Source organism: Mauremys mutica, chromosome 17 (genome assembly GCF_020497125.1).
Source record: "Mauremys mutica isolate MM-2020 ecotype Southern chromosome 17, ASM2049712v1, whole genome shotgun sequence".
Taxonomy (NCBI): Eukaryota; Metazoa; Chordata; order Testudines; family Geoemydidae; genus Mauremys; species Mauremys mutica.
In genome coordinates, this window is record NC_059088.1 from 9,787,566 (window position 1) to 9,807,064 (window position 19,499).

The 19,499-nt window shown below is 50.0% G+C and overlaps 1 protein-coding gene and 1 long non-coding RNA gene across 3 annotated transcripts; one reads left to right on the forward strand and one right to left on the reverse strand.

Annotated features, from left to right (window-relative positions):
• Positions 1–244: 244 nt before the first annotated feature.
• Positions 245–5,976, forward strand: LOC123351840 (interferon-inducible GTPase 5-like). Its single transcript, XM_044991510.1, has 2 exons — positions 245–337; positions 4,586–5,976. The coding sequence occupies exons 1-2, from the start codon at positions 297–299 to the stop codon at positions 5,826–5,828; spliced, it is 1,284 nt and encodes a 427-aa protein (XP_044847445.1). The 5' UTR covers positions 245–296; the 3' UTR covers positions 5,829–5,976.
• An 8,036-nt stretch (positions 5,977–14,012) lies between these two features.
• LOC123351841 lies at positions 14,013–16,952 on the reverse strand. Of its 2 annotated transcripts, none has more exons than XR_006574073.1 (3): positions 16,742–16,952; positions 15,833–16,000; positions 14,013–14,575 (listed from the first exon to the last, which is right to left on the reverse strand). It is a non-coding gene; the product is annotated as an uncharacterized LOC123351841 (long non-coding RNA). The 2 variants fall into 2 exon arrangements; XR_006574074.1 differs by having other exon boundaries at positions 15,817–16,000.
• Positions 16,953–19,499: the final 2,547 nt, after the last annotated feature.

Here is a 19,499-nt window from a genome sequence, read left to right on the forward strand (position 1 = left end):
TCGCTTCAGAAAGGAGCAGATTCTGCCACACCAAGCTGGCCCGGGAGATCCAGAAGATGGGAAAGAAGTTTTTATTTGTACGCACCAAAGTGGACTTGGACCTGTATAATGAGGAAAGCAAAGAGAGCTTCAGTGAAGAGAGAACCCTGGAGAAAATCAGACAGGACTGCGTCAACAACCTGTCCAGAGTAGGGGTGAGCTCCCCGCAGGTTTTCCTTGTCTCAAGTATGCAATTTAAGAAATACGATTCTCCACAGCTGCAGAAGACTTTGCTAAAGGAATTCTACAACCACAAGATGGAGATGTTCAGAGCCACTGAAGCCCCCAGGGACAGTGGGTAAGAAACTCCCCTTTGGTCTGTTTCTTGTTCAGATCTTTAGCGGGTGTGATACATTTATTCATTGTTTTATAATAATATCAAGTGGGAAAAAACAGCAGAAATAAATACCTTGACCCCTATTGTCTGAGGGACCAAATCCTGGAACCCAAAGGCAGACAGAATTCTCGTTGGCTGTGAAAGCAGCAGGACTGAGCCCCATACTCCTTACACAGGCCATCTAATAACCCTTGTGAAATAACTCCCTGTTTTCATTCACAGCCCGACTCGTTATCCAAGGCAGGATTTGGTTTCTAGACAGAGAACATTCACTCGATAGTGTTGCCCCTTTGTGACCCAAGTGGATAGTCAGAGTTCAAGTTCCCGAGATGTCCCACTTGGGCACAGAAAATGAGGTATTTTCTGGTATATTCTTTGAAGCAATCTTGTTTATTTACCAGGAATGACCAACGTCTTGCTTCTCCAAATGCAGGAGAAACCAGAAACAAAAGAACGGTTTCTTAGCTTACAGCCACAATCCTCTTTAGCCGACACCAGATGCAAAAACTCTCTCTCTTTCTCTCGAGCTTCTTCCAGGGTCAAACACCCACCTCACAGATCGCTGCTCAGCTTTCCTGCTTTTTGCCTCTGGCTCTGAGTCTGTCTCTGTTCTGGTTTACAGCCCAACTTATCTTTTTCACACACCCACACTCAGGTGGTCACAATACCTGGTGGAACCCTCCCGCCACATGGTGCTAGTTTCTAGGCCATCTCTACTAAGCCTTGTGTCAGAGGTGTCCCTTGACTATCTAACAACTATCTTAAGAGAAGGGCACGTTCACACATCTTGTTTAAGGAGGCTTTAACTTAACCCATAACAAGATTTCACCCAGCTCCTAACACCCCACCACCATCTCTGGTTTGGCTCATCCTCCTGATGAGGCCTCAGATGGTGACACCCAACACCCTATCTCAAACAGAGAAAAAAGGAATAATTTAACAGATTACAGATCATACAAATTTAGCTATTTACATACGTGCAGGGCCCTTCTGTCAGGGCAGTTTCCCATCACCAACACACAAGAATTTTATATCTACCCAAATCTCTAAGGGGCTTTTCTTGCCCTTGATTTCCTTTCAGTCTGCTCCCAACTTAAGGGGTGTCTATTATTTCTGCAGAACTTGATGGCTCTGACGGTCCCTCTCCATTCTTTTGGAAGGGGGGGACTTATTACTGTCACAACGTAGTCAGTCTCAACTTCCACAGCTACGTTCTCAGTTTTGGGAGAATCCGGTTGAGTCAATAGCTTATACTTTGAGTTTCAGACTCCCAGTTCTCCCCCTAGGGTCTCTGAACCCTGATTGTCTGGCCTTCTCAGGGCCACACCATGCTTTCAGGCTCTTTGCTATGCCCCGGAATCCCTCTTTCTCTTGTCTGCACTCCAGCTAGTCTTTTTCACACACACAAACAATACCCAGTGGAACATTACACAACGTTTTCAGAAAGCTGCTGAGGGGAGGATTTGGGCTGTGCCCGGGATCAATGGCCCCACCGTGTCATCTTGAGCTCTCCCAGTTACTGTGACATCAGGCAGCCTGCAAACATGCTGGCTTGCAACTGAGCTGCAGTCCTGCTCCATCCCTTGAGATCACACACCTCAGGTAATTTATTTTGTCACAGGAAAAATTGCATCTTGCTGATTTCACCTTTAAGTTGGTGTGGCGTAGCCTCTCCAGCACAGCTCCCAGCTTCTGCAAGAGCTCCACAAACAGCTTCCAAATGACAATGGTGCCAGGCAAGATGTGCTCCACGGGTCTGCTGGCACAACATCCGTCAGCCTTTGGAACATTCCGGTGGTACTACAGAATCCAAAAGGCATGACATGAAATTTGAAAAGGCCCCATTTGCTAGCTCATACAATTAAAAAGTTTGTAGAGCAGTTTTTAAACTAAGGGCTGGGGAAAAGTCGACAGGTGCGGCGGAGCATGTGGTTTGGACAGAGACATTCCTAACTGTCGGATTTATTAATGGAGATTCTCTATGTTCTAGTAAGGAGGAGAGGATGGAAGATGATAAAATATAGGTAGGATCTGATAAGAAACAGTCAAATGAAAAGGAGTCACATTTTATTACATCATGTAATGGTAGACAGTTAAAAAGTGACACTTTTTAAAGTGCTTATACACCAGTGCTAGGAGTCTACGTAATAAGATGGGTGAACTAGAGGGCCTCGTATTAAATGAGAATATTGATATAATAGGTGTGATGGGGCAAAGCCAGATGGCTATAGTAAAGTTGTGGGAGACAGATATATTAGCCCCAGGCTCAACAAATCCCCATTACCAGGATAAGCAAATGGCAGCTGCTCCAATTAAGAACCCTGGGGCCAATGAAGATCTTTCCAGAAGGCAGGGAAGGCAGCTAGGTCGGTTGGGACACCTGAAGCCAATCAGGGGCTGGCTGGAACTAGTTAAAAGCCTCCCAGTTAGTCAGGTGGGTCCGCCTGTCAGGAGCTGTAGGAGGAAGCCGTGCTGTTGGAGAAACTGAGCAGTATAAACCATCTCAGGCACAAGGAAGGAGGCCCTGAGGTAAAGGTGGAACTAGATATTGAGGAAGCGGGGGCTGCTGTGGGGAAGTGGTCCAGGGAATTGTACGTGTCCTATTTCCAAAAAGTCAGCTACCATAGCTGCTACGATTAGGGTCCCTGGGCTGGAGCCCAGAGTAGATGGCGGGCCTGGGCTCCCTTCTCCCCTCCCTGATTAATCACTGAGACTGGGAGACAACAGATACTGTGCAAGGGAGGGTAGCTTATCCTCACCTCCCTTGCTGGCTGACGATGAAAATGGCTCAGCAGGCTTGCCTCTAGAGAAAGAAGGGCTCTGTGGCTCCGAGGCTAGCGAAATCCACCAGGAAGCACAGGACCCACTGAGACAAGGTCAGAGCTTTGTCACACAGGCATCACAGAAACTTGGTGGAATGAGGATAATCAATGGGAAACAGGCTGGTAAGCCTGACTTCAGCACCCGGCAAACTGGTTGAAACGATAGTAAAGAACAGAATTATCAGACCCATAAATGAACACAATTTGTTGGGGAAGAGTCAACATGTTTTTTGTAAAGGGAAATCATGCCTCACCAATCTAAGAGAATTCACTAAGGGGATCAACAAGCATGTGGACAAGGGAGATCCCGTGGATATAGTGCACTTTGATTTTCAGAAAGCCTTTGACAAGGTCCCTCACCAAAGGCTATTAAGCCAAGTAAGCTGTCTTGGGATAAGAGGGAAGCTCCTCTCATGGATAATTAATTGCCTAAAAGACAGGAAACAAAGGGTAGGTATAAATGGTCAGTTTTCAGAAGGGGGAGAGGTAAATAGTGGTGTCCCCCAGGGGTCTGTTCTGGGACCAGTCCTATTCAACACATTCATAAATGATCTGGATAAGGGGGCAACCAGAGAGGTGGTGAAGTTTGCAGATGATACAAAACTACTCTAGATAGTTAAGTCCCAGGCAGACTGCGAAGAGCTACAAAAGGGTCTCACAAAACCAGGTGACTGGGCAACAAAATGGCAGATGAATGGCATCGGGACCGGCCCTGCCTGACAGGGGAGAGCCCACACCTCGCCCCCAGCAGCACAGCGCCCCCTAGTGCCTGGCCTGGGGCATCGGGACCGGCCCTGCCTGCCAGGGGAGAGCCCACGCCCCGCCCCCTGCCGCACAGCGCCCCCTAGTGCCACCCTGGGGAATTGGGGCCAGCCCTGCCTGCCCAGGGAGAGCTCCCACCCTGCTCCCTCCAGCACAGCGCCTCCTAGTGGCACATGTACCCAGAAATGAAGCTTTCTCCTTTAAACTCTAGATAATTTTACTTAATTTATTTATTTATTGCAAGTTGTGAGCAATAGCTCCTTCTCTGCCAGCTCAGTGACTCTGTTCCATGGATACAAGGACATCGCTTTTTGCTGGGTCTCTCTCATTTAATCAGTTCCTTGCTACAGCAAGGGCCCTGGGCACTGGTGCAGCTCGGTGCCTCTTGCTCCTGTCCTGTGGCAGGAGATAATTTGGTCTCCTGAGGGCGGCAATGCTTTGGTCTCACTTTGGTAGTTAGGTTTAGTGTGCAAGTGCTGGGGGCTGTGAGTGGCCTGTGACATACAGGGGGGTCACACTAGGTGATCTGGAAGGTCTCTTCTGGCCTCCAACTCTGTTTCTATGACTCTGACTGTTGGGAGGGAAAACCCCTAACCCTGACTGGAATTTGTGTTTCTTTTCCCAGGATAACGGAAGAGTCGAAAGCTCACTGGGGTGATTTATTTTCAAAATGGAGCAGTAAACTGCCCGGTCTGTCGGAGGAGGAAACTGAAAAATTCCAGACGGCTGTCAAAGCTGGGAACCTCTCAGAAGCCATGTCTGTGGTGAGCATGTCTGAGGACATGTTAAGAAATACCAAGCTCAACATCGCCATCACAGGGAACTCGGGCTCTGGGAAGTCGTCTTTCATCAATGCCATAAGAAGCTTAAATGATGATGACAGAGGCGCAGCTGAGACTGGGGTGACAGAAACAACAAAGGATCCAACTCCTTACCCCCATCCCATTCACCCAAATGTGATTGTGTGGGACCTTCCTGGGATCGGAACAAGGAAATATCCGGCAGAAACATACCTGACCGATGTGAAGGCTCGTCGTTATGATTTCTTCATCATCATCGCAGCTGTGCGCTTCACAGAAGCTGACACCAAACTTGCCAAAGAAATCAACAGCATGGAGAAGAAGTTCTATTTTGTCCGCACCAAGGTGGATATGGACTTGGCTAATGAACAGAAAAAAAAATATTTCAAAGAGGAGAAAACTCTAGCGACAATCAGAAATGACTGCATGGAGCAGCTACAAAAAGCAGGGATCAGCTCCCCACAGGTTTTCCTGGTGTCAAGATGGGACTTTCACAAGTATGATTCTCCCCAACTGCAGGAGACTTTTGCGAATGACCTCAACATTCACAAGAGACACGTTCTCATCTGTGCCCTGCCCAGCACCTCTGAAGAAATCTTGAAAGAGAAACAGAAGGCCCTGCAGGAACAGATCTGGAAACAAGCCCTGAAGTCGTGCGCTCTCGCTGCTGTTCCTCTCCCATTTCTCTCAGTTAAGTGCGATGTCGACATCTTGGTGGAGAACATGAGGGAGTATTGCAAGTCCTTTGGCCTGGATGATGATTCCATCAAATCACTTGCTAAACAAGTTCGGATGTCTGTTGCTGAGCTGAAGTCTGTGATAAAGTCCCCTCTGGCCAAAGATATAACAAAAGAAGAGGCTTTGAAGCGGCTCAAAGAGGCTACAGGGGAACCTATAATGACAGTTAAATATTTTATCAGCATGATACCACTGATTGGCACTGGGATAGCTGCAAAGAAATCTTACAGTGCCACCTATGAAGTGCTACATACGTTTTTGGATGAAGTTACAGAAGATGCTCAACGAGTCCTGAAAAAGGCTTTGGAGGGAGCAGAGAATAACCTATAAGAGTGTCCCAGCCACAGCCCCGGTCTCCTTTCTGCAGTTTGATTGTCCCAAATGTAAACAAACCAAGAGACAAAACCATTTTTCAGCTCAGCCTTCCACTGCCGACTTTCATGGCCTCCCCTCCCAGGGGTCTCTGGCAGTCCTGCTGCTCCTGCTACCTAGCTCTCTCTCAGCCAGCCTCTCCTCAGTGGGTCTCTCTAGGGTCTGTCTGCACTGCACACTAGGTGTGGACTCAGCCCCACTTCCTTCCATAGCCTCAGTCAGACTCGGGTCAGTGAGCACGCAGGAGCAGGTTGTAAGACTCTGAATCCCCCAAACCCTGTCATTCTGCAATGTGGATGCAGCTCAAGCTGCAGACCCAAATCAGAAGCTCTGTGTGCTGCAGTGCGGACGTGCTGGTACAGCCCCGAGATCTGGGTCCAGCACTTGTAAACCCAGGTTTCCAATGAAATGCGGACGCTCACTTGCAGGCTTGGAAACATGGAGTCCACAAGCTCAGGTCCCACAGACCCAGGCTTACAATGCAGTGTAGACGTGCTTTCTTGGACCTGTATCGCCCCAGGTGACAAACAACAAAAGAGCAACAGGTCTGATATTGCCCCTAGGTCTAGTGGAGACTCGATCTGAGTAGAGAGGAGGTGACATTTCCTTGCTTATCTCATGTAATGTGACAGGCAAGAGAAAGACTGACTAGGATTTGAGGAAGGAAGGGAACCGCTAGTTTTTTTCTTTTAAATGAAGATGATTTTTAACCAGGCTGGAACCAGACAAAACTAAGGTCAAATTCCCAGCTTCTGCCATGTCTGTTAATCATCCCACAGGATGGAAAAGCTTAAGGGGAGACTGTCCGATGAAACACCGTATTAAACACATGCTCCTCACCTGTGTCACAAATAGCACGAGACAGAGGTGTGAATTCTCAGCACCACTACGGCCTGGCCTACGCTTAACAATTAGATCAACCTAGACCAACCTAGATCAAAAATGTCACACCCAGACCCTGAGCACCATAGATAGGTCACCTAACCCTGGTCTACACCAGGAATTCTTCCTGAAGAATTCTTCTGTCCACCTAGCACCTGTCTCGCGGAAAGGAGGATTAACGACATCAATGGCAAAACCTCTTTCGTTGATGTAGGAAGTGTCTATACTATGTCGCTACAGATGCAGTACGGGACCACCCAGAGTGCAGACCCTGGCCTATGGGTCTGTCTGCACTACGGAGACTGTCTATCAGCGTAGCTACATCGCCATAGCTATGTTGGCATAGAAACGTAGTTGCAGCCCATGCACACAGAAAGAGTTTTTCCATCGCTGTAGGAACCCCACTTCCCTGAGGGATGGTTTCTTCTGTCAACATAGCTGTGTCTCCACTGGGGTTATGTCGGCATAGCCACGTTGGTCAGGGAGGTGCCAGATCTGGGATGAGTCTATCAGTTTCTCACTCTGGGGCTCCTAAACCACCCCTGGGGCCAGACCTCTTGTCTGGGATCCTTCCCCGGGAGGTGGGCGCTGCTGGCTACCTGCCGTAGAGCCAGTGCTGGGACCTCCTGAGCTTAGAGTTACGGTATTTCAGGTTCCTAAAAGGAGCACGCTGCCAGAGGGATGGGGGAGCTGGGGGGGGAGGGAGTAGGGAGGGTACAGTTGGGGGAGCTGGAGGGGTACGTGCGACATAGGTACTCCCTGGAGATGTGGGGCAATGTCACTCCCTGTCAGGGCGGTACGGCGGCTGGCACAAGCCCAGGATGCAGCAAGAGCTGTCAGTCAGCGCCTCCCTGCGGGGTCCCCTCCCCAGGGCTGGAAGCCAGGGCCTGGGTGAGCCGGACCCAGCTGCTCTGGCTTGCAGGGGAATGGGCCGATCAGCTGTGGAGGCAGTGAGGGAGCAATCGGGGCTGTTGCTTAATGGCAGCTTGTCTACTCTGCAAGAACCTAGGACATTTCCTGTTATTTTTTAAGTTGTTCCCCTCCCCCCTCTGGGCAGAGAAAGGGGCTCAGAACCCCACGTTGTTTGTCGGCAACCTCACAATTCCAACACGACTGTGGAAACTCTGATCTTGTATTTTAACCTCTTGGGGAATATGTGGCAGGGAAGCAAAACACACAGGTTTTGGCAAAGGAAATCCATACGACCCCATTGTTCCATAGGAGTTGGCCAGCCATGAAGGTTCATTACAAAGCCAGTAGACCCTGCCCATCATCTCTCTGTTCTAGTGCTCTGCGGGGTGTTACGCTCCCCTCCCAGCAGGGGAGATGTCTCAGTATTGCCTCACAACAGGCTGGGCATAAACTAGATTAAATTGGATTCCAACCCAGGTGAACAGAATCCAACAGTGAACAGAATCCAACCTGGAAGCCTGCAAACAAAATGGTTGATGTATCACGACACAGACATACAAAATGGCGGACACAACTTGGTTCAGACCTTCCACAGTCTGTCACATCCACATTCTGAGCAGCCTGGAAGCTGTAGCCTGCTCGGTGACCCAGATGTCAGCTCTTGCTGCTTTAACGCAGGTCCCAGACCCCGAGTCAGAGTCCGTCTACACTTGGAGTTAGGGGTGCGAGCCCCAGCTCGCAGAGACATCCTCACGCTTGCGCTCATGGCACCAGCATGCTAAAACAGTAGAGTAGTGAAGCCAGCTTGGACAACAGTAGCATAGGCCAGCCATCTTGAGCACAAAGCTAGCTGGACCCCCAGCTCCAAGGGTAGATGTAGCCTGAAATAGACTCTCTGAGAAACCCCTGGGACCAAATCCCCACCTGGTGTGAATGGACGTAGCTCTGTTGAGTCAATCCCATTTACATAGCTGAGGATCCGCTTTTCTGTCTACAGCCATTTACCCGGCCTCTCCCCAGGGGTTGGCTAAAGTTTCTGTTCTCTGGCTGCGGTGCTGAAACCAGAGGCTGTTATTAACCCTGTAACGAAGTTGTACCCTGAGCAGGGTTTGGAAGCATCCGGCTGCTAAACCTGTATCAGAGGCTTAATAGTTATGGAGAATCTCACCTCTGCAATTGACAACCCTGAGCTGCGGTTTCAGCCACTGCTATGTTTAATCCCTGATTTGCTTGATTGATGCTGAGTTTAGATTTGCCTGGGGGCCTGGGAACCACCAACCCTGACCGAGCTGAGGTGCTGGGTTTGTAATCACAGGGTGTTTCGGGCTCTCATGAGAATTAGTTCGTGTGATGCTATGAATCAGCCTGTCGCTGTTGATTTGCTCAATGTTCCATACTCGGTAACCAATGTGGGTTCAATCTCACCGCTCCATGTACTCACTGCTTGTGATCTGATCATCATTCCAAACCTCGGAGAGGTGCATTTATCCTTCAATAAATTGCTGTAGAGTTTGATCTGACACTTTGTGCATCTGAGCTTTATTGTTCTTAGGAAAACAGGGATTAAGGGGCATAAACTGGATCCGTGCTTGGACTCCAGCCCTGCAGGTTGGGTATTTGGATTTGATATTTATATCTCGGGAAGGGGGTCGGATGATTGGTTGGGTATCAAGAACAGCCAGAGGTGTCATAATGAATCATAATAATAAATATCGGTGGGGCTATTAAACCTCCAACTTCGGGGTTTAAGCTCATCTCTAATTCTTAGAGACAAAGGCAGGGCATGGGGGGAGATTATTCCGCATCTGATGCTGTGGGGTTCTCACCCTTCCTCTGGATCATCTGGTCCTGTCCATGGTCAGAGCCAGGAGACTGCACTCGATGGACCTCGGGTCTGATCCAGTCTGGCACTTCCTACATTCTGCTTCTGAATTTGGATCTATCCCTGTATTTTATTCATTTATTTGATTCAAAATGACACAAGAAGCCCCCTCTCCCTGCCTCGGAGCTACCAGGTGGAACATCATATATACACAGTCACATAATCAGGGCATTCACTGCACCCTAGCGGAGGGAAGGGGTGGGAAAGACGGGGACCAAGGACACATGAAGAATGAAGAGATGGAGTTACTGTTACTCTCAGCAGGAGCCCAGATACCACAGTGATGGGCACTGATGTAAGAACCTAGATACATCGATGGGCGTGTATGGGGATAGAGTGAGAGAGGGTGTGTAGATAGACAGACAGACCAGCTCTGAAGAAGAGCTCTGGGGAACTTGAAAGCGTGTACCTTCCATCAACAGAAGCTGGTCCAATAAAAGCTATTCCCTCACCCACCTTGTCTCTCTAATATCCTGGGACCAACACGGCTACAAGAACCCTGCAAACAAGACAAATAACGTATGGGGATAGATAGCCAAAACACTGTCATCATAGAATCATAGAGTATATCAGGGTTGGAAGGGACCTCAGGAGGTATCTAGTCCAACCCCCTGTTCAAAGCAGAACCAGTCCCAACTAAATCACCCCACCCAGGGCTTTGTCAAGCGGCCTTAAAAACCTCTAAGGATTCCACCACGTCCCTAGGTAACCCATTCCAGTGCATCACCACCCTCCTAGTGTCAAGTGACATAGTGTTTCCTAATAGCCAACCTAGACCTCCCCCACTGCAACTTGAGACCATTGCTCCTTGTTCTGTGTGTCAGGTCGGAGTTGAACCATGTGGACTGTGGAGTGAAAACACAGGGCTAGGAGATCGGTAGCCACTGTGAGAGGGTCAGGCCAGATGGCTACAGGAGAGTGTTAGAAGGTAGAGACATTAGCCCCAGATTAAGCAGGTCCCTTTTCCCTGAGTAAGATAATGGGCTTTTCCGGAACAATCAGGAAGTTGCTGGAACCAATTAGGACAGGCTGGCTAATCAGGGCACCTGGTTTAAAAAGAACCTCACTGCAGTTAGTGAGGTGTGTGCAAGGAGCTGGGCGTGAGAGTGGGAAGACGCACTGCTGGAGGACTGAGGAGTACAAGGGTTATCAGGCACCAGGAGGAAGGTCCTGAGATGAGGATAAAGAAGGAGCTGGGAGGAGGCCACGGGGAAGTAGCCCAGGGAGTTGTAGCTGTCACGCAGCTGTTACACGAAACATTGTAGACAGCTGCGATCCACAGGGCCCTGGGCTGGAACCCAGAGTAGAGGGAAGGCTCACGTTTCCCCCATCATCACAACTCCCTATTTGAGACAAGAGGAGGTGACCTGGCCTGCGAGTCCCATCAGAGGGGAAGGTCCCTGGCCTGCCCCCCGACCCGCTAGGTGGGTCAGCAGAGACTGCGGGGATTGTTCTCCCTTTCCCCGTGCTGGCCAGGGATGAGGTTAGCTGAGTGATCAGCAGGTTTGGATCGCTAACAAAGGTGGCCAAACTGAGGGCTGCTGTGAATTTCTGAGGCGAGCAAATCCGCCAGTAAGCGCAGAACCCACCAAGGCAGAGGAGGAACTTTGTCACACCACCTTAAGAGCCTCCCTGAAACTGGCAGTACCCCCTGGGACTGGTTGAGCAAGGGTGGTGCCAGAAACTGAAAAGAATGTCGTTGTTTGCACTGAGTTCCAGTTTTGAATTCCAGCACCCATCTGCACACACCTCAGGTGGAGCCGGGCTGAAGGAAGGACGGAGTCGCTGGAGCAGGGGGCTGAGCTGTCGCTGTGAGGTGAGGAGAGGGGTGGACGTACCCTGAGAGATCCAGCGCTGAGCTCGGTAGCCTGCAGCAGCAGCCGTGCGTGGGGCCTTCTAGCCCTGGGGATTGTCCGTGGTCTGGTGTCGTAGGGACCGTGGTCTCCAGGGCTCACTGTGGGGTAAGTGACAGCAACAACTCAACTCCTCAGGGCAGGGCTAAAAGGGGAACATTGTGCACGTCTGGGGTGATCTGAGTGGAATAGGCTGATATTAAAGGGCTGTTATGAAGAGGACCAGGAACAATTGTTCCCCATGGCCACTGAAGGCAGGACAAGAAGCAACGGCTTAACCTGCAGGAAAGGAGATTTAGGTTTGATATTAGGAATAACTTTCTCACTTACTGACTATGGACAGTTAAGCTCCAGAATCTGCTTCCAGGGGCGGTTGAGGGATCCCCGTCGCTGGAGGTTTGTAAGAGCAGGCTGGAGAAGCCCCTCTCAGGGCTGGTGTAGATATCAGCGGAGGCTGCACTGGACGACCTCGCGAGGTCCCTTCCAGCCGGACATTGCTGTGATTCTGTGCCGGTCTCAGCAGGGTGCCTGTGCCCCGCATGGAGCTGCCTGTCCCAGTGCCCAGCCCAGCCCCAGTCCATCGTGGCCAGTCCCGTCCAGCAGCAGCTCGGCAAGCCTGACCCAGCAGAGACCTGGTTCATCCTGGCTGTTACCGAGAACATACATGAAATAAACGATACAAGGTCTAAATGCATCAGGAGTTGTCACTTTCCACCTGTGGGGTCTGGTACATCAAAGTTCTTCCAGCCTGCAGCAGAATTTGTTCTGCCTTGGTCAAAGGATCACGTCCATTTGTTGGATCAACCCCCCCCACCACCACCCCCACCCGCTCCCCATCAGTTTAAACTCAGCCTTTTATACCAAGCAAAAAGACCTCTTGGGCCTCTGAGATCCAGCCTGAACCAGTTTATGCAATTCTTCCTAGGGGTGGTACGTCTCTGGAGCTGTTTACCTGTCCCTTCCTGGCTGGTTCCAATGCAGATAACTTATAGAAGGGCGATACAATAGGATCACATAGATTCCGATAACAATCATGAACTTAAGCCATATTCCCGCTTTGGAGATTCCCTTGGTGTCGTACGTCCCTTTGAGACCCTAGAAAGCTAGTAGTGCCCACCCTGGGTTACCCTCACGTAACAGCCCCCCTCTTCCTATCCCACTGAGCACAGAGCAGGGAAATCTGCTTTAATCTCACTGCCCCACTGCAGAAGTGGCTGCATCTCCATGCTGGGCAAACAATCCCTGCACAGTGTTTCTGGTGGCTGTTAGCTGGGAGACGTGATTTCCCTTTGCAGAATCCATGCTGGATAGACCCTGTACGGCATGATCTCCCAAGAGCTTTATTATTCTATTTTCTATTATTGTCTCAACCCATTTCCCAGTTCTCTCACTTTTTACTTTTTCCCCTTTTTTCCAGTAGTAAAAAGCAAAAGAAAGGGAGAGGAGGCGTATTTCCCCCATGGTCAGGGGCGGCTCCAGGCACCAGCATGCCAAGCGCGTGCCTGGGGCGGCAAGCCGTGGGGGGTGCTCTGCCGGTCGCCACAAGGGCGGCAGGCAGGTTGCCTTTGGCAGCTTGCCTGCGGAGGGTCTGCTGGTCCCACGGCTTCGGCAGACCTCCCACAGGTGTGCCGCTGAATCCGCGGGACCAGGGACCTCCCGCAGGCAAACCGCTGAGGGCAGCCTGCCTGCCGTTCTTGGGGCTGCAAAATACCTAGAGCCGCCCCTGCCCATGGTCTGTCACTTGTCCCTCCTTTTTCACCCCCTTATCCCAACTTGCTGGTCACTCCAGAAAGTCCCTAAAGCTCTGCAGATTAGTTTAGTTATTTCAAGATGCCGCTAAAGCTTCTTTTCTAGCAGCTTTGCAGGTGTGTTTATGATGAGTGATACGTCTGGGATATTTATATACCGGTCTCCAGGTTACAATGTGCTGGTGGAGCCTGTGGGGGAAACAAGACTGTAGACGGGCCGGACTCACCCCTGCGGCGCCTCCTGCTGGTCATCCAGGGAATTAGCTCATTCCAGCATCCGGAGCACCCTCTGGAGGCCGGCGATCCGCCTTCCAGCTACTGGCCCCCGTGTCCCTCCCAGGACCCCGGTGCCCTTTAACTGGGTCTCTCCCTCCCAGGGGAACCCCCACCCCACTATCCCCACTTTGCCTCAATATTGGTTACTGCTCAGTCTCCATCTAGCCCCTGTTCCCTGGGGCAGGCTGCAGTGTATCAGCCACTCAGCACTGGCAAAGGGGTTTGGACCTGCTGCCTTGGCCTACCCCTGGGCTGCCCTCTGCAACCCCCAGTACCTGTTAGCCCAATGCTAGGCCGCAGCCTGGGGCTTTCCAGGCTGGAGCTCCCCAGCTCCTCTGCCTTTCCCCAGCCCTGCTTCACTCAGGTACCCTGTGTCCAGCTCCCTGCAGCCAGGCCCTTCTCCCTCTACAGCTGGAGAGACTGTCTGGGCTTCTGGTTCACTGCCTCTTATAGGGGCCAGCTGGGCCTGATTGGAGCATGGCCACAGCTGAGCCTACGTTCCCCAATCAGCCCAGGCTTCTTGCCCCATCCCCAGCCCTCTCCTGGGCTGTTTTAAGCCCCGAAGGGCAGGAGCGGGGGACCACCCCGCTACAAAGACTAACCGCAACCATTTCTTTTCCCAGGGAGATGGCTGATCTCAAACGTACCTGTGATGACCTATATGCAGAATATAGAAACACTCTTCCTGGTATACCTGTGGAACAAACTAAACAGATCGAGGCTGCTATCAAAGCAGGAAACTTCTTAGAAGCAGCTTCCGTGGTGCAGACGTTTAAGAATTTGTCAGGTGTTGAGTTCAATATCGCCGTCACAGGGGAGTCGAGATCTGGCAAATCATCTTTGGTCAATGCCATCCGGGGCCTGGGAGCTGAAGGCGAAGGCGCTGCTGGGACCGGTGTGGTGGAAATGACCAAAGAACCAGTACCCTATTGTCATCCTATGTGTCCTATGGTTACCTTCTGGGACCTGCCGGCAATTGGAACCCCAAATTATCGGCCAGACGCTTATCTGAAACAAGTGAAGTTCAGCCGCTATGATGTCTTCATCATCATCGCTTCAGAGAGGAGCAGATTCTGCCACACCAAGCTGGCCCGGGAGATCCAGAAGATGGGAAAGAAGTTTTTCTTTGTACGCACCAAAGTGGACTTGGACCTGCATAATGAGAAAAGCAAAGAGAGCTTCAATGAAGAGAAAACCCTGGAGAAAATCAGAAACGACTGCGTCAACAACCTGTCCAGAGTAGGGATGAGCTCCCCGCAGGTTTTCCTTGTCTCAAGTAGGGAATTTCAGAAATACGATTCTCCACAGCTGCAGAAGGCTTTGCTAAAGGAACTCTACCACCACAAGCCCGAGACGTTCAGGGACACTGAAGCCCCCAGGGACAGTGGGTAAGAAACCCCCCGTTGATCTGTTTCTTGGTCAGATCTTTAGCAGGTGTGATATGTTTATTCATTGTTTGAAAATAATATCAATTGTGGGGGAAAAATCAAAAATAAAGACCATGTCCCATATCATCTGAGGGGCCAAATTCTGGAACCCAAAGGCAGGTAAGATTCCCGTTGGCTGTGAAAGCAGCAGGGCTGGGTCCCATACTCCTTACACAGGCCATCTAATAAACCCTTGTGAAATAACTCCCGGTTTTCATTCACAGCCCAGACTCCTTATCCACGGCAGGTTTCTAGACAGAGAACGTACAATTGTTATCGTAAAATTGTTTTCCTTTGTGTCCCTGGGTCCCAAATGGATAGTCAGAGTTCAAGGCCCCAGGATGTCCTAGTTGGGCACAGAAAATGAGGACGGGGTCTGGTATTTTCTTTGAAGCAATCTTGTGTATTTACAAGGAATGTCCAAAGTCCTGCTTCTCCAAATGCAGGAGAAACCAGACACAAAATAATACTTTCTTCGCTTACAGCCCCAATCCTCTTTAGCCGACACCAGAGGCAAAGACTCTCTCTTGAGCTTCTTCCAAGGCCATACACCCTTCTCACAGATTGCTGCTCGACCTTCCTGCTTTTTGCCTCTGGCTCTGAGTCTGTCTCTGTTCTGGTTTGCAGCCCAGCTTGTCTTTTTCACACACCCACACTCAGGTGGTCACAATACCCGGTGGAACCCTCCTGCCACATGGTGCTAGTTTCTAGGTGAACCCTACTAAGCCTTGTGTCAGAAGTGACCCTTGACTGTCTAACACCTATCTTCAGAGAAGGGAACGTTCACACATCATTTTTAAAAGGGTTTTAACTAAACCCATAAATAGGTTTCACCCAGCTCATAACACCCCACCACCAATTCAGGTTTGGCTCATCCTCCTGGTAAGGCCTCGAAGAGTGACACCCAACACCCTATTGCAGAGAAAGAGAAAAGGAATAATTTAACAGATTACAGAGCATACAAACCCAGCTATTTACATACGTGCAGGGCCCTTCTGTCAGGACAGTTTCCCATCACCAACACACAAGAATTGTATTTCTACCCAGGTCTCTTTGGGGCTTATTTCTCCCTGGATTCCCTTTCAGTCTCCTCCTAAGCAGTGTCGATTATTTCTGCAGAATTTGATGGCTCTGACGGTCCCCATACATTCTGTTGGAAGAGGAAACTCGTTACTGTCACAACTTTCTCAGCCTCAACTTCCACTGCTACATTCTCAGTTTTAGGGGCAGCCAATTGAGTTGCTTATTCTTCGGGGTTCAGACCCCGTGTTCTCCCCCTAGGATCTCTGAACCCTGATTATCTGGCCTCCGCGGGGAGATTCCCTTGGTGTCCTACTCCCATTGAAGAAGCCTACAAGGCTAGTAGTGCCCATCCTGTGTTACCCTTATGCATATAAACAGCCACCCTCTTCCTATCCCACTGAGCACAGAGCAGGGAAATCTGCTTTAATCTCACTGCTCCACTGCAGAGGTGGCTGCATCTCAGTGCCGGGCAAACAATCCCTGCACAGTGTTCGTGGTGGCTGTTAGCTGGGAGACGTGATTTCCCTTTGCAGAATCCGTGCTGGATAGACCCTGTACGGCATGATCTCCCAAGAGTTTTATTTTTCTATTTTCTATTGTTGTCTCAACCCATTTCCCAGTTTTCTCTCACTTTTTCCCTTTTTTTCCAGTAGTAAAAAGCAAAAGAAAAGGGAGAGGAGGTGTATTTCCCCCATGGTCTGTCAGTTTTCCCTCCTTTTTCACCCCCTTTTTCAGGGGAAAACACCATCTCAACTTCCTTACCCCAGCTTGCTGGTTAGTTCAGAAAGTTCCTGGTGGAGACTGTGGGGGAAACAAGACTAACCACGACCATTTCTTTTCCCAGGGAGATGGCTCATCTCAAACGTACCAATGGTGATCTATATGCAGAATACAGAAATATTCTTCCTGGTATGTCAATGGAGCAAATTAAACAGATCGAGGCTGCTATCAAAGCAGGAAACTTCTTAGAAGCAGCTTCCGTGGTGCAGACGTTTAAGAATTTGTCAGGCGTTGAGTTCAATATCGCCGTCACAGGGGAGTCGAGATCTGGCAAATCATCTTTGATCAATGCCATCCGGGTCCTGGAAGATGAAGACGAAGGCGCTGCTGAGACTGGTGTGGTGGAAATGACCAAAGAACCAGTACCATATTGTCATCCTATATGTCCCATGGTGACCTTCTGGGACCTGCCGGCAATCGGAACTCCCCATTTTCAACCAGACGCTTATCTGAAACAAGTGAAGTTCAGCCGCTATGATGTCTTCATCATCATCGCTTCAGAGAGGAGCAGATTCTGCCACACCAAGCTGGCCCGGGAGATCCAGAAGATGGGAAAGAAGTTTTTATTTGTACGCACCAAAGTGGACTTGGACCTGCATAATGAGGAAAGCAAAGAGAGCTTCAATGAAAAGAGAACCCTGAAGAAAATCAGAAACGACTGCGTCAACAACCTGTCCAGAGTAGGGATGAGCTCCCCGCACGTTTTCCTTGTCTCGAGTACGGAATTTAAGAAATACGATTCTCCACAGCTGCAGAAGACTTTGCTAAAGGAATTCTACCACCATAAGATGAAGATGATCAGAGCCACTGAAGGCCCCAGGGATAGTGGGTAAGAAATCCCCCTTTGTTCTGCTTCTTGGTCAGATCTTTAGCAGGTGTGATACATTTATTCATTGTTTGAAAATAATATCAATTCAGAGGGAAATCAAAACTAAGACCCCGTCCTATATCATCTGAGAGGCCAAATCCTGGAACCCTTAGGCAGGTAGAATTCCCGTTGGCTGTGAAAGCAGCAGGGCTGGGTCCCATACTCCTAACACAGGCCATCTAATAACCCTTCTGAAATAACTCCCGGTTTTCATTCACAGCCCAGACTCCTTATCCACAGCAGGTTTCTAGACAGAGAACGTACAATTCTTATTGCTGTTCCTTTGTGTCCCTGGGTCCCAAGTGGATAGTCAGAGTTCACGGCCCCAGGATGTCCAAGTTGGGCACAAAAAATGAGGACGGGGTCTGGTATTTTCTTTGATGCAATCTTGTGTATTTACAAAGAATGCCCAAAGTCCTGCTTCTCCAAATGCAGGAGAAACCAGAAACAAAAGACTAGTTTCTTAGCTTACATCCCCAATCCTCTTTAGCCGACACCAGAGGCAAAGACCCTCTCTCGATCTTCTTCCAGGGTCATACACAGATTCACCAAGGGCAAGTCATGCCTGACCAACCTGATTGCCTTCTATGATGAGATAACTGGCTCTGTGGATACGGGGAAAGCAGTGGACGTGATATATCTTGACTTTTGCAAAGCTTTTGATACAGTCTTCCACAATATTCTTGCCAGCAAATTAAAGAAGTATGGTTTGGGTGAATGGACTATAAGGTGGTGTGACAAAGTTCCTCCTCTGCCTTGGTGGGTCCTGCGCTTATTGCTGGATTTGATCACCTCAGAGATTCATGGCAGCCCTCAGTTTGGCCACTTTCGTGGCTCAAATCTGCTGTTCACTTAGCTAACCTCATCACTGTCCGGCATGGGGAAAGAGAGAACAACAATTCCTACAGTCTCTGCTGTCCCACCTAGCAAGTCAGGGGACAGGCCGGGAATTTTCCCCCCTGGTGGGACCCACAGTCCAGGTCAACTCCTCTTTTATCCAATAGAGAGGAGGGGGATCGGGGGAACTGGAGCCCGCCCTCTACGCCAGGTTCCAGCCCAGGGCCCTGTGGATCGCAGCTGTCTATAGTGCCTCCTGGAACAGCTGCATGACAGCTACAACTCCCTGGGCTACTTCCCCATGGCCTCCTCCAAACACCTTCTGTATCCTCACCGCAGGACCTTCCTCCTGGTGTCTGATAACACCTGTACGCCTCAGTCCTCCAGCAGCACAGCCTCTCACTCTCAGCTCCTTGCACGCCCCTTATGGACTGTAGTGAGGTCCTTTGTAAACCAGATGCCCTGATTAGCCTGTCTGTCTTAATTGGTTCTAGCTGCTTCTTAACTGTCCTAATTAGCCTGCCTGCCTTAATTGGTTCCAGAAAGTTCCTGATTGTTCTGGAAAAGCCCATTATCTTACTCAGGGAAAAGGGACCTGCTTAATCTGAGGCTAATATATCTGCCTTCTATCACTCCCCTGTAGCCATCTGGCCCGACCCTGTCACAGTGGATAGAAAGCTGGCTAGAATGTCGGACTCAACAGGAAGTGATCAATGTCTCGATGTCTAGTTGGCAGCCGGTATCAAGCGGAGTGCCCCAGAGTTGGTCCTGGGCCGGTTTTGTTCAACATCTTTATTAGTGATCTGGATAATGGGATGGATTGCACCCTCAGCAAGTTCACAGACAACACTAAGATGGGGGGAGAGGTAGATATGCTGGAGGGCAGGGATAGGGTCCAGAGTGACCTAGACAAATTGGAGGATTGGGCCAAAAGAAATCTGATGAGGTTCAACAAGGACAAGTGCAGAGTCCTGCACTTAGGACGGAAGAATCCCATGCACTGCTACAGGCTGGGGACCGACTGGCTAAGCAACAGTTGTGCAGAAAAGGACCTGGGGGTTACAGTGGACGAGAAGCTGGATATGAGTCAGCAGTGTGCCCTTGTTGCCAAGAAGGCTAATGGCATATTGGGCTTTATAAG

Bases quoted from the DNA above. Each gene is read 5' to 3' on its own strand.
- LOC123351840 (XM_044991510.1), top strand. From the start codon at position 297: ATGGAGATGTTCAGAGCCACTGAAGCCCCCAGGGACAGTGG. The intron at 338-4,585 runs GTAAGAAACTCC...TTCTTTTCCCAG, and splicing joins GAAGCCCCCAGGGACAGTGG to GATAACGGAAGAGTCGAAAG.